This window comes from Dermacentor silvarum, chromosome 4 (assembly GCF_013339745.2).
Source record: "Dermacentor silvarum isolate Dsil-2018 chromosome 4, BIME_Dsil_1.4, whole genome shotgun sequence".
NCBI classification, from domain to species: Eukaryota; Metazoa; Arthropoda; class Arachnida; order Ixodida; family Ixodidae; genus Dermacentor; species Dermacentor silvarum.
Window position 1 is genome coordinate 76,535,968 of NC_051157.2, and position 12,285 is coordinate 76,548,252.

The 12,285-nt window shown below is 45.5% G+C and overlaps 1 protein-coding gene across 1 annotated transcript in view; it reads left to right on the forward strand.

Annotated features, from left to right (window-relative positions):
- Positions 1-12,285, forward strand: part of LOC119450272 (putative carbonic anhydrase-like protein 2) — a 219,739-nt gene that overhangs the window by 144,024 nt on the left and 63,430 nt on the right. The window contains exon 4 of the mRNA XM_037713684.2: positions 7,603-7,800. Within this exon, the coding sequence (XP_037569612.1) occupies positions 7,603-7,800 (198 nt within the window). The remainder of the gene's footprint in view (positions 1-7,602; positions 7,801-12,285) is intronic.

Sequence of the window (12,285 nt, forward strand, 5' to 3'; positions counted from 1 at the left end):
ATTGACCTAAACGACTGGCGTTTTCGCCGTGTACGGTATAGGCAATATCTTCCGTATTTCCGAAACACATCATTTCAAACCATCGCATATTTGACATGTGATTGCTGTTTTTACTTCCTCCGTGATCTGCGCGACGCGCGACAACTTGTGTGACATTGATAATCTCGTGGCTCCCACAGTTAAGCCTCGTCCTTAAAATTTTCCCTGTGCATAACACACACTTACACCAAATTAGCCCTGCAATGTTTCGTTCCGATTCTACATTTATTTCACTAGACATGGACACTCGCTCAGCCCAGAGATTGTACTTGTTTAATTTTTTTTTTTTTTGCGAGCACTCTACTCTACAAGCTTATGACTGACTCCGCTTTAATAGGAGCGGGACTAAATAACAAACGCACACTCTCATCGTATCTATAGAAAGAAATAGCTAGGCGTAAGGACAGACCAGCAAGAAAAAAATTAACTAGAAATTAGCTGAAATCCTCTACAGGGTGTCCATTCTCAGGAAACACGAACGTAGCGCGCGCCGTAAACTAAAAACAACACAAAAAGAAAAAAAATGTGGTTGATCCCTCTTATATAGGAATCGGTATAGAACACGAAAGTGAAACGTGTCTTCACAGAAGTAGTGTAATGTTTATTGCACATTGATATATAATGTCTATTGGTGTTTTGTGGCTAAAGCGCCCTTAGGCGTTGATGCACCCACGCTGACGCCTGGTGGCACGTCTCCTCCATCACGACTACCAACGTCGATGACCATGAGCAACCGTCGTGCATATGGAAGCTGCACTACGCTGCACACGCTAGCACAACGCGAAAGACGAAGCACGTAACTGACACACTAATACAACGCGCAAGACAAAGCACGTAACTGAATCGTCACCGAGTCAAATCAGCGCGTACAGCGCGTCGTAATTGCAGCCTCCGCGATCAACTTCAGAAACATTTTCAGAGCTAATTGCGGAGGCCATGCTCCGCTGTGCTGAGTACGGTGAACGCCACTACCAACGCCACCTAGCAACGCCACCTAGGTGGCGTTGGTAGTGCTTCTTGATGCCAGCGTCCCTTCGAATGCTGGCATCGAGGCGTCGTAGTGGTGAGACCACCGAAGCGTTCACTGTCGGTGCGTGTTAGTGTCATAATGCAGTACTTCTCTTTTCTGCTCGTAGGCGGCGACACCGCCCCGAACAAGAGCGCGGGTACACGGAGGAGTGTTAGATATATAAGGCGCGTCTGTGTAGCTCTCTGCAAATGCGTTTGTGGCGCAATGGGTTAAACGCTCGGCGATCTATCGTCGCGGACCGAGAGGTCGTGGGTTCGATTCCCAAATTTTGCATGTTTGTGGAACTTTTTCTTCTGGTTTCTTTCTTTGTATTATGTTCTATGACGTATTTCCGTGACGGAAATACGTCAGTGAAGTCTTGGTGGACCCCGGCATAAAACACTTTCGTGTTAAAAAAATATATGGCGGGCGATGCGGTCAGACTCGGGCGCTTTTCGGAATTTAATTACAGCCACGCGCGCGGCTTGTGCCAGCTCCAAAATCTCGAGCTGCCTCCAAGACGGCGTGAGGGAGGGGAGGAAAATCCCCGAACGAACACGCCACAGGCCAATATACAAACCCCTTTCTCCCTAGAGGGCGGGGGAGATGGGGAGAGGCCAATAGAAGAGGGTGCGTTGAGAAAGGGGATGTCGTCGACGACGACGGAGCACACGACGAACGCAATCGCGCCTCGGAGAACCCGCGTGCCAAGGCGCCGAAGACCGCCCGGGGTTCGAACTTGCGTTAAGTGGATTAGAGCCTCGACTTCTTCACCCCCCCTCCCCCCCACCCCCTCAAAGCCTCGCACTTACAGCCTCCACCTCGCTTCGTCGCTCGTGCCTCTGGGCGCCGACCGGCAGCGGTCGGTCGCTTAGCGATACAGAAGACCCGTTTATGCGCGCGCGTGAGGAGAGGGGGAGAGAGACACCTCCGCTCCCTATTTTTTCCGGCCGCCTTCGCGCGGGACCGTCCGGACGCTTTTAATTGGCTTAATTAATCAACGCCCTCATCCTCTTTTTCTATCCCTCTTTCCTCCTTGCCCTTTGGGGAGGCGACGCTATAGAACCACAACAAGCGCGCCGCGGCGTCGAAGGCGCGCGGACGTTTAGCGCCGAGAGCGTCACGCCGAGCGTTCTCTCGCGTTGGTTCAGCGCTGGCAGCATGTGCGATGCTCGCGCGAGTCGGCGAGGCTGGGAGCCGGGAGCCCGAAATAAGCGGCGGCTGCCGGGTCCATGGTGCTGGGTGATGACACGAGTTCTCACTCTGCCTTTCCGTGCCCTTCCTCTTCTCCTCATCATCCCGCCAGCGGACCCCTGAACTGCGTTCGCGAGATGCCTAAATGATTCACGATAATTACGGCTTAACAACGCCCGCTCTCTCCATACAGCCACGCTTGCGCGCAGACATTGAGCGGCACAGAAGCGGCGGCGGCAGAAAATGGAGAGACTGCAAGCTGCCCTGCGTTCTTCGTTCCATCTCTCACTGCGCTTCAGTTTCTTTGCATTTCCGTTTCTTTCTTTGTAATTTTCCTTTTTTTAACTTCTTCTTTTCTGTCCGCGCATTTGCATGTCACTTTGAATGAGTAAGCGGTGAGAGAACGTCGAAAAGACAGAGAGAGAGGGAAGACGGGTGAAGTCGACTGGGTGCCGCGAAATGAAGTGCTCGCTCGGACGAACGGCTGCAAACACTTGCCGGATGTGCGGTCGTCGGAGCGTAATAACGACGTCAGATTGAATGCTCGGCGGGCGCGATTCAGCGGGTGTGCGTGTGTGTGTGTGCGCGCGCGCGAGCCTTCGATGCAAAGTTTGGCCGCCAGTTTGCTTCCAAGTGCTCGGCGGCTCATGCCGCGCCCTGCCTATGCGAAGAAGACCGCACAGGGTTACACAGCGTGTACACGAATTGGGCGGCTTTGCCTCGGGCTTTGCTCGCGTTCACAGTCAAACGGGTGAGCACGCGCGTGCAGGTCGTGCGTTTGTGTTTCTCCTCGCGTGATTCCGATGAAGTGGTGACTTATTTCGAGCAAGAAGGGCTTATTGTCCTGTTGGCGGGAAGATTGACACCGTTTGTAGCAGCCTGCGTGGTCACTGAGAAGGCTGTTTGCAAGTGTGCGCTCGATACATAAAAAAAAAGTTACAGTTTGGGCGAAAGGGAGAAGCATCGACAGCGATTGCAAGGTTTGGCGATGTGTTTAAGCTCTGTCGTTTGGGACGGATACTCTGGAGTTCAACCACAGGGTTACTTCCTCCGCAGTCCGGGATCTCTTTATGGAGTTCAGCCGAATATCATGTTGAATTTGTATGTTTCACTTCTTGTATGTGCTTCTCAATTAGTGATTGTTGATTAGTCCTGTTATTGTTGCTTTCATTTTAACATGTAATTTCACCTTTCAACAGCACTAACGGTTATAACGGTTGCAGAAACTTTACAACTGCACTTGTGATGTCGCCAAATGTCATTGTGGTTATTGCTTTTCCATTATGATCATGACATCATAATAACAATAAAATAAATAGTTCACAAGAGTTCGAAGAATGCTGCAGGCTCACGAGCTTGTGTTCACGCAGCATAATGCATGTACATGAAAGAGCCTATAATTATCGGAAAGTTGGGTTAACTAGTTGCCTATATATATATATATATATATATATATATATATATATATATATGTGTGCAGGCGCGTAGCCAGGGGGGGGGCTGATGGGGCTTCAGCCCCCCCCGAAATTTTTTCGTGCTGTCATGCACCGCCGACCAAAACAACCACCGGCGCCGGAAATTATTGTGGATTTTGTCTACAATGTCTTTTTGACACTCGAAAGGACATTTCGGCGCGAAAATTGCGAACTCGGGCTGGATTTCGTGCAAACGCCCATGCAACTAGAGTCACATAACGTAAGGAGCCCCAGCCGAGCACAAAGTTTCAAGGGATTTTCAATAGCGAGCGGGCGCGTCGCGGCATCTCGCAGCGGCACCGGAATCTACGGAGCGCATGGATTTCAATTCCGAAACTTCATGAGTATAAAGTTCTCATACACTTTTGACGCGAAAGTGCACTGACATTTCCAAAGGCGTGCTTCTGATTTTTAATTCTGGAACTTTCTGGGTTTAATGTTTTTATAAACTTGGGCCAACATGCACGCACTCGAACGCGCGTGTCTAAGCCGTTCCAGAAATGGAAGCACGTGCTCGCAATCTTGCACGCAGAGGAAAATATTAAATATCACCGCGACTGTCAGCTGGCATCTGATAATTTTCTCCAAACATTTTCAGAAAGCGCGTCCAATGTGATCAATAAGCTGGACCAGGGCGGGCAAAGTAAAATAAGAGAAAACAGAAGAAACTCAACGGCCTATTTAATTTGAGACAGTTCTTTTTTGCGGGCGGCAAGGTCTTGCTCTCCGTGGCGATAGGGACACTGGTCCTATGGATTTAAGTAAAGCCCCCGCTGAAATTACTGGTATTTCCAGAACGCTTCTTCGCATGCAAGCTGATTGTGGACACATCTGAAGAACCATTTGGAAAGTTGCCCCAGTAATGCCTCGTATTTAAACCAGGTGTACCAATCCAAATTATAGAAATTTGTGGTGAAATTACCAAAGAAAGCCTAGATGCAAAAGTGAACGCTGCAGGCTGCTTCTCCGTACTTGCTGACGAAACGACGGATATTGCTAGAATCGAACAGCTTACTGTTTGTGCAAAGTACGTAAACAAGGATGTCAACGATATCGAATGAAGAAAGGAAGGAAAATAAGAGGTGAAAGGCAAAGAGGTTAATCAGGTTAAGGGTCCGATTGGCTACTTTGCACAGGGGGATGGGGTAAGGGCAGAAAATATTAGAAAACAAAAGAAGATTAAAAAGAAAACTAGAAGAAACGTATCAGTCCGCACATTCTATAGTTTTTCACTAAGTCCTGTTTCTTTTAAAAAGCGTAATAGCGCTTTTAAAGCAGTTCGTTCCGACGTCGGCTGGGACCAGGGACCAAGAATTGTGGCTTCCGTAAGAGGACGGCTGTCTACCTTGTCGAGCGTGGTGCTGAGGAAACGATATCGAAGTGTTTTTAGGTTTCTGCACGGGAATAGATGCCCTCTCTCATGGAGACTGCAGGTTATATGTACATGTGTACAAACTAGAGCACTGCACGGGCTCGGGCTTACCCGAAAGCCCGGGCCGGGCCAGGTAGAGCAGTTTTTTCACGGGCTCGGGCCGGGCTCGGGCCGGGCTCGGGAACGGCGTGTGCTTTTTGACCCGGGCCCGGGCCGGGCTTTCTCGTGGTGTGCATGTAACGTGCAGCGAGTTATTCTCGGGCGTCTGAACTCTGACAAACATGTATTTTTCGGTATCGGGCCGGGTTCGGGCCTGAGGTAAAGGGGTGGCGGGCCGGGCCAGGCGGGTAACGTAGATTATTTCCGGGCCCGGGCCGGGCCCGGGTCTCGCCATGAAAGTTTTGTTCGGGCTCATGCGGGCAGCCCAACGTAAAAACGGGCCCGGGCCGGGTCCGGGCTGAAAAAATTGGCCCGTGCAGTGCTCTAGTACAAACTGCTGCATATTCTAGTCGCCCTTCCAGTGTCACTGCCAGCGCAGAGATATTTTCAAACATGAGATTACTAAAAAAACCACTTGCGCTTTACAATGAGGAACGCATGGTTATGCTGGCGCTTCTATACGCCGACAGAGACGTCGCCATCAACGTGTCGGAAGTTACTGAACGCTTCACTAAACCTCCCCGCCGAGTAAAGTTTATCGTTTAGATAGCGAAGCAGCAAAAATCAATGCCTGTAAAAATATGTGTTCCTTCACGTTCCTATATAAGCTCGTAATTATGAAAACGTATGACTGTTCATTAGCTTTTAAAACCACAGAAATTTTCACCATTTGTTGTAACAGTTAGCATGATAATCAAAATTATCCTGGGAATACAAAAATTACGGGGACATCAATAACCAATTTTGACAAACCTTGCTCATTGAAAGCCCGGAACACGCGGCGTTTCCCCAAAACGCACTCGGATGTTGGGTAAATCAACTTGCCGCATCATCTGTGGCTTTCGTTTGTCCTTTTCTTTCCTTTTTAGCTACATGGATTTACTTCTTTTTTTAAACGAAGCAATAGCCTTCTTTGACTTGGGGTGCAGAATAATTGTTGCCGCTGTGCAGGCAGTTAAAACATGCATTTTCATATTGATTTCTGCATTCTTTTTCTCTTATTCTAGCCACATGGTGCTGTCGCGATCGCAGCATGGCCCAAATGCATATCACAATTTCTGAGATCATAGTTTTGTTCTTGTCTGGATCAGAATCAGAATCAGAATTTGATTATTAAAGGTTGGGATCGTCTGTCTTTATACTCGTATGCATGAAGTTTACTGTCTGTGACTGCGCAACATGTTTATTTGTCTTGTTTGACGCATTATATAGAATGACGTTTCCTTAGATACGTAGATTTATTGCAGACTTATACGTATATTTAAATATCTTGTTGCGAGGTTTTGTGTATACAAGCAGTGAACTTGGTTTCACGCGACACTTTCTTGCCATTTGTATATTCCATTCTATCTTCGCATTTCTAATGTATATTTTGCGGAACTTCTGCTTTTTATATGTACTCGTTGTTGCAACTATAATTTCGGTGCAATTACAATATACGACCGGTAACATCTGCTGCTGCGCAATCCGTTGCAACGAAGGACAGCGTCATTGAGGTTTTTCCCTGACCATTGCATATGTACAAAAATGTAAACGAGGTTGTTAAATGACAAAGATTCATCAAAATATTTGTCAACTCGTTCATTTTATGGCCTTTACGTTTTTCATACCAGCTGCATGCACTGCTTTGCTGGTTTCGAACTGATATAGTTCTAAAGTTCACGTGATATTTTTTTTTGCTTATTAGATAGACCAGAAACAAAAAAAAAAACAAAAAAAAAACGCGGAAGCACTGATATCAGCTATTACTGCCACAATTTTTGGGACATATGAAGCTATTCTTTTACGAAACAAACACATAATTTACTTGTCTTGACTGTGCGTAGCGTTAAATAACTCGTTTTCAGCACCTAATATACAATGGCATTGGCAATGGCAATGCAGTTATTATTGATGTATTTGATGCCTCGACAACTTTTATAAGGAGGAGGCCGCGTTGCAACTTGAGCCCCCCCCGAAAAAAATTTCTGGCTACGCCACTGTATGTGTGTAAATAACGCATCGGCAAGCGGGTCCTAAGGGAGTCCGCATACGCGAAGGTCCCAGGTTAGCGGCGCGGTCATCCAGTAGCCGGATTCGGATATGGGAGGTTCACTTTCGAAAATAGAATTTCTGCAGCCTCCTTGCCTCTAACCTCCTTAAGCGACGCCGACTCAAAGTTTCGATCTGGAGTAAAGTTTTTACGAATTATACTCGGTGCTTCGCTAAATTAGAAGCGCCGCGTCGTAACAGAGCAGAAATTTACGATTGTCGCGGATCCGTGTCCCGTACACCCGTGAGGCCGACTGTATACGCGTGTCGGCGCTACTATATTCAGCGGAAGCTGACTGAACGTTTGTTTACTCATTTTTCAGATCAGCGGCATCATCACGAACACGGGTCACGGCGTCATCTTCCGCGTCTCGGACAGCCTGGCGCCTGGTCTCGCGGTCAACATCTCGGGTGGCCCGCTCTCCTACCAGTACCGGTTCCACGAGCTGCACATACACTACGGCCGCTCGGACGACCGCGGCTCCGAGCACACCATCGCCGGCAAGCCATTTCCCGCCGAGGTGAGCTTGAGAGAGGCGGTCACTTTCTCCACGAAATTGGAGATGCTCCCCTTCGCGTTTAACGGTGGTATTAAATTAAAAAAAAAGAAGTTTTGACGTTGAGTTAATTGAGCTGGATTAGTAAATTACGCTCCCGTAATGCCAAAAAAGAAAAACGTATTTTTTATCGTGCCAACTCGTTGTTTTTTGTTAAATGACGAGACTCAAAGAAAGTATGCCACCAAAGGCTGTATTTTTCTTTATGTGATTGATAGATATCCCAATCATAAAAAGTAATATTCTATGACTAAGCAATGTCAGAGAAACAAAAACAAAAAAGATGAAACAAACGTAGAGAGAAAAAAAGTAGCGAAGGAATGACACGTGAAATAACTGAGGCATAGTCTTCTAGACTATATGCATAATACGAGCAGCCTTGGTAAACCAGAAAACACGCAAGGAAGTAACACGGTTGGCGACGCCATCTTCAAGTTCCCGCCACAGCATCGCATGACATCATGCATTTTGAGAACGTTTTCTCAGAACTAGGATAAACAAGGATTGAATTGTCTTTCAAACGAACCGAGAACTCAACCTAGAAAGTTTAAATAACTGTTTTTTTTTCTGTTTTTCCCCCAGAAAAGGACCCAGATAAACAAAGATACCTTGAAATTTATCACGTCACACTGGCGCACTCCCGTGTTGTTCACGCACGAAAAAAAAATCGAGAGAGAGAACCTTGTGTTTCATTTTTTTTTTCACTAGTCACTAGTCTTCTCCACCGAACCAGTAGAAATAGTTCTAAAAATATTTCGCCTGTATGAATTGACTTAATGCTTTCTACACCATGTTTGTAATACAGCTAATAACTATTTTATACGTTAGCTTTGCGTAAAAGCTAAAAAGATATAAAAAGTTAACAATAAGCAAATAAAAACAGCATGCACGAACTCGAGGAATAACTCGTGCCTCTTACATTAGACACACCAAAACAATATTTCTAATACTGACCGATACAAACAGAAGTACATTCATTCCTGGACAAAATCATATCTGATTATTCATACAGTATGCAAGGTATTTTCAACTTACAGAACGCTTTCTTCCTTCTATCATATTTTTATTTCTGAGTTTGCTGTTGTTGTCTTTTATTAATGATTTATTACTAGCTGCTGTATCCATCTTGGAAATTTCAATTCCAATTTTGTCAGAGAGGTTAGACTCAGGCGAACTATGATGAGCAAACGACGCCACCATCACATCTTCTTGTGCCTCAAATATCGGCTAGCATGAGGAGAATGGTGGCAAAATTTGCGTCCTGTCTCGTAAGGTACAGATTTACTGGACCAGAATGACTATAGATTAATATGAAGCGCTGGTATTTATATCCGCTATTGGTCTCCACACATGGCTATCAACTACGTGTACAGACTCGGTTAAACGCAGCGAATATCAAACACTACATTTACCCTATGTCTGACCAAATCTATACGTACAGTTGGCAACCATGTGTGGAGAACAATGGGGGATTAAAATACCAGTGTCTGTTTCCAACCGAGTCGTTCTAATCCAGCCAATGTGTACGAGTATAACTTACGAGGCATAACAAATGGCTCTGGATAAAGGAAGTGAAGCCTTCTGAATTTGCCACGCAGGTGCATACGAACGTTTTACGGGTACTCGCATGAAAGAGCAGCCGATGTTCGCGCTAAAAGGGGAGCTCATCACGTGACGACAACGTCACGCTTGTCCGTGGAACGCTCCCTGGGGAAGTGTATAGCCGTTTGTTCGGGAAACGTCAAAGGATTTCCACTTCCAGGGAAGGCTGGGGAGTTTTATGAATTGGGTCCCCGCCGTTAGCTGACGCTATTGGCCAGCGTATAGTATACAGAAAAAGGCAACAATTAGTACAAGAATCCAAGTGTAGTTTATACAGTACGCACGCGCAGAGTCACTGGCAATACTTTGAGCTACGCTAAGCTGCTTGAGTGCGCAATTTCTAAAACTCTCTATTAGCTTTCAAGCCTTCGATCAAGCATCTGATGTGCCGGCGCGCGGCGCACCCACTACTTGAAAGGTATTGAGGGGTCTCCAAAGGATACGACGTTATACGATAATATTTCCCTTTATCCGCTAATTGAGTACTTCCCAGTATAAATGTACCTATAGACCCAGTAGAGTACTAAAATGGTCCCAGTAGAGCTTTGCTTCAAATAGATTCAGATGTGTGCGTTGAATCTGGACATTTTTTTAAACAATATTTGTGTTTTCTTGTCAATACAACAGGTTCACTTAAAAATGCTGCTGTTCCGCATTTTTTTTTCTCTTTGTTAAATCAAGATTGCATTTCCTTCCACACGACGAAACTTTTTTTCTTAGCTTTATATCGGTGCAACAAAATTGCGTTTTTCCCACTGCCAGGTGTATACACAGCCGACGCTGTTCCAAGAGTGAGGTCTAAATTGAGGTAATTTAAACACGGTAGAAAAACGGTACTTAGTTTAAAATTTTCTGGCTCTGCTGTGTTGATAGTGGCACACGGTATTAATATTTTCATATCGACTGCCTAGAAGCGCAATCAGGCGTCCGCGTACGAGGCGGCAAGCGTGGTCAGGGCGTGAATATTTAGCTCTCAAGAAACGAAGTCGCGAGGAATCAGAGCGGCGTGTACTTTATGCATATAGAGTAGCTCGCGTTCGGGGAACGTGCTTCCGTAGGCAGGTTGTCCCTATATATCAGGCAACACGTAACTTCCGATGTACTTTTTTTTTCCTGGCCGTAGCAAACAAAAATTGATTGATGGTGCGTCTGCCGTGCAAAGTTTTTTACGAGTCGAGTAATCATTTATCGACAAAGAGGAGCGGAAGCGCTCGATATTATTGGAGTAAAAATATGCTAAGGGGCGCGCAGAAAGAAAACGGGCAGTTGGTCCGAGGTTGTTTGTTATATTACTTTTCTCTATCTACTTTGTGAAAAGTAAAAAAAAAAGAAAAGCACAATTCGTGTTCAGCCTACCTGGAACAAAATTTATCTGAGATACTTATGTGATTGGTTCGTTTAGTTCTAGAAATGGAGCAGTACAGCTGTGTTTACCCCACAGTTTATCGTATTGATTTAGACGATAACTCCAATCATTGCTCTGTCTAAGCAGGCTTTGCTATATGAAACACAGTGCAGTTAAGTAAGATAAAAATAAAAAAAAACACTATAAATATATACACGTTATCTGTGTAACATAGCATCCGTCGTTGCCGTTGCTCAGTTACACACATCCGTATGGTAATCTTAACATAGTAAGTATGGAATACGGGTGAACAGTCTCTAAAAACAAGATCACGAGTTGCTACATCCAGACTTCACCGAAAATATTCAAGGCGAGAATTTTACAGTTCGTCTTCTTCTTTGTAATCAGCAATCAACTACCGCACCAGCAGACGGGATGAACAGCGTGAAAAATAGATAACTATACTGAGACATAAACAGCCTGTTTTCACTGTCTTCAAATAATACAACTAGAACTATGGCAGGGAGCACTATGTCATGGTATGTGAACCAATTCCCAAAAAGGCAAATCTTAAATAATATCGCATACCCTAACAACGCCCGTATTCGATATTCCCATACGATTACATGCGATACGATATTCCCATACGATGTACTTTCGTACAGGGTCCCAAGTGATCATGTGAAATTACACGGTTATGTGGTTGGTGCGCTTAGTTCTAGAAATGAAGCAGTACAGTTGTCTTTACCTCTCAGTATGTCGCTTCGATTTAGGCTAGAACCTCCAAGTATTGCTGCGTCTAAGCATGCTTCATAATAGGAAACACGGTGTACTCAGGTGGGAGAGGGGAAAAAAAAGAGCACACACTGGTTATAGGGTTTGGGGCGCCTCTCGGTGACCGCTACGGGAATTTCAGATTTACCTTGACACATAGGTACATTTTTGAAACTGCCTTCTATCTTCTTGCTGGGTCCCAGATTGCGATGTTGTGTCGTGAAACTGAAAAAAAAATATGTCGCGAGAGTTCTTCGTCGTATTCGGTGACAGAACCTCCTCTCACGAATTAGCGTCCTTATTTCCGATAATTGGCGGCAACTTATCGATTGAGCGATTGACATATGGTGCTTTGCGTATTAGGCTTCTATGCAAAGCAGAACTTTTTAGTTACCGCACCTGGTTTAATTCTGAAAATGATAAAACCCCAACGTCCACGGGGATATGACCAATGGCCCTGTAGAATATTTATGATGAATGGCTCAGTAGAAAACGGGCTACTCAGTGAGAAATAGATGCTATAAGAGTGGTGCGATAAAAGGCGCTGCTTAAAATTCAATCGACTTCCGCTCATCAATCATTTACGCCATTCGACCGGTACTTTTTGTTCGACAATATTAATCGTCATTCCTTTTTTGACGGCGCACAATACCGATAGCGAGCTGCGCCTACCCGCTGCTGCTTTCCTGCTGATAACTACGTGCGCATGAAAACGGCACCTTCCGAAG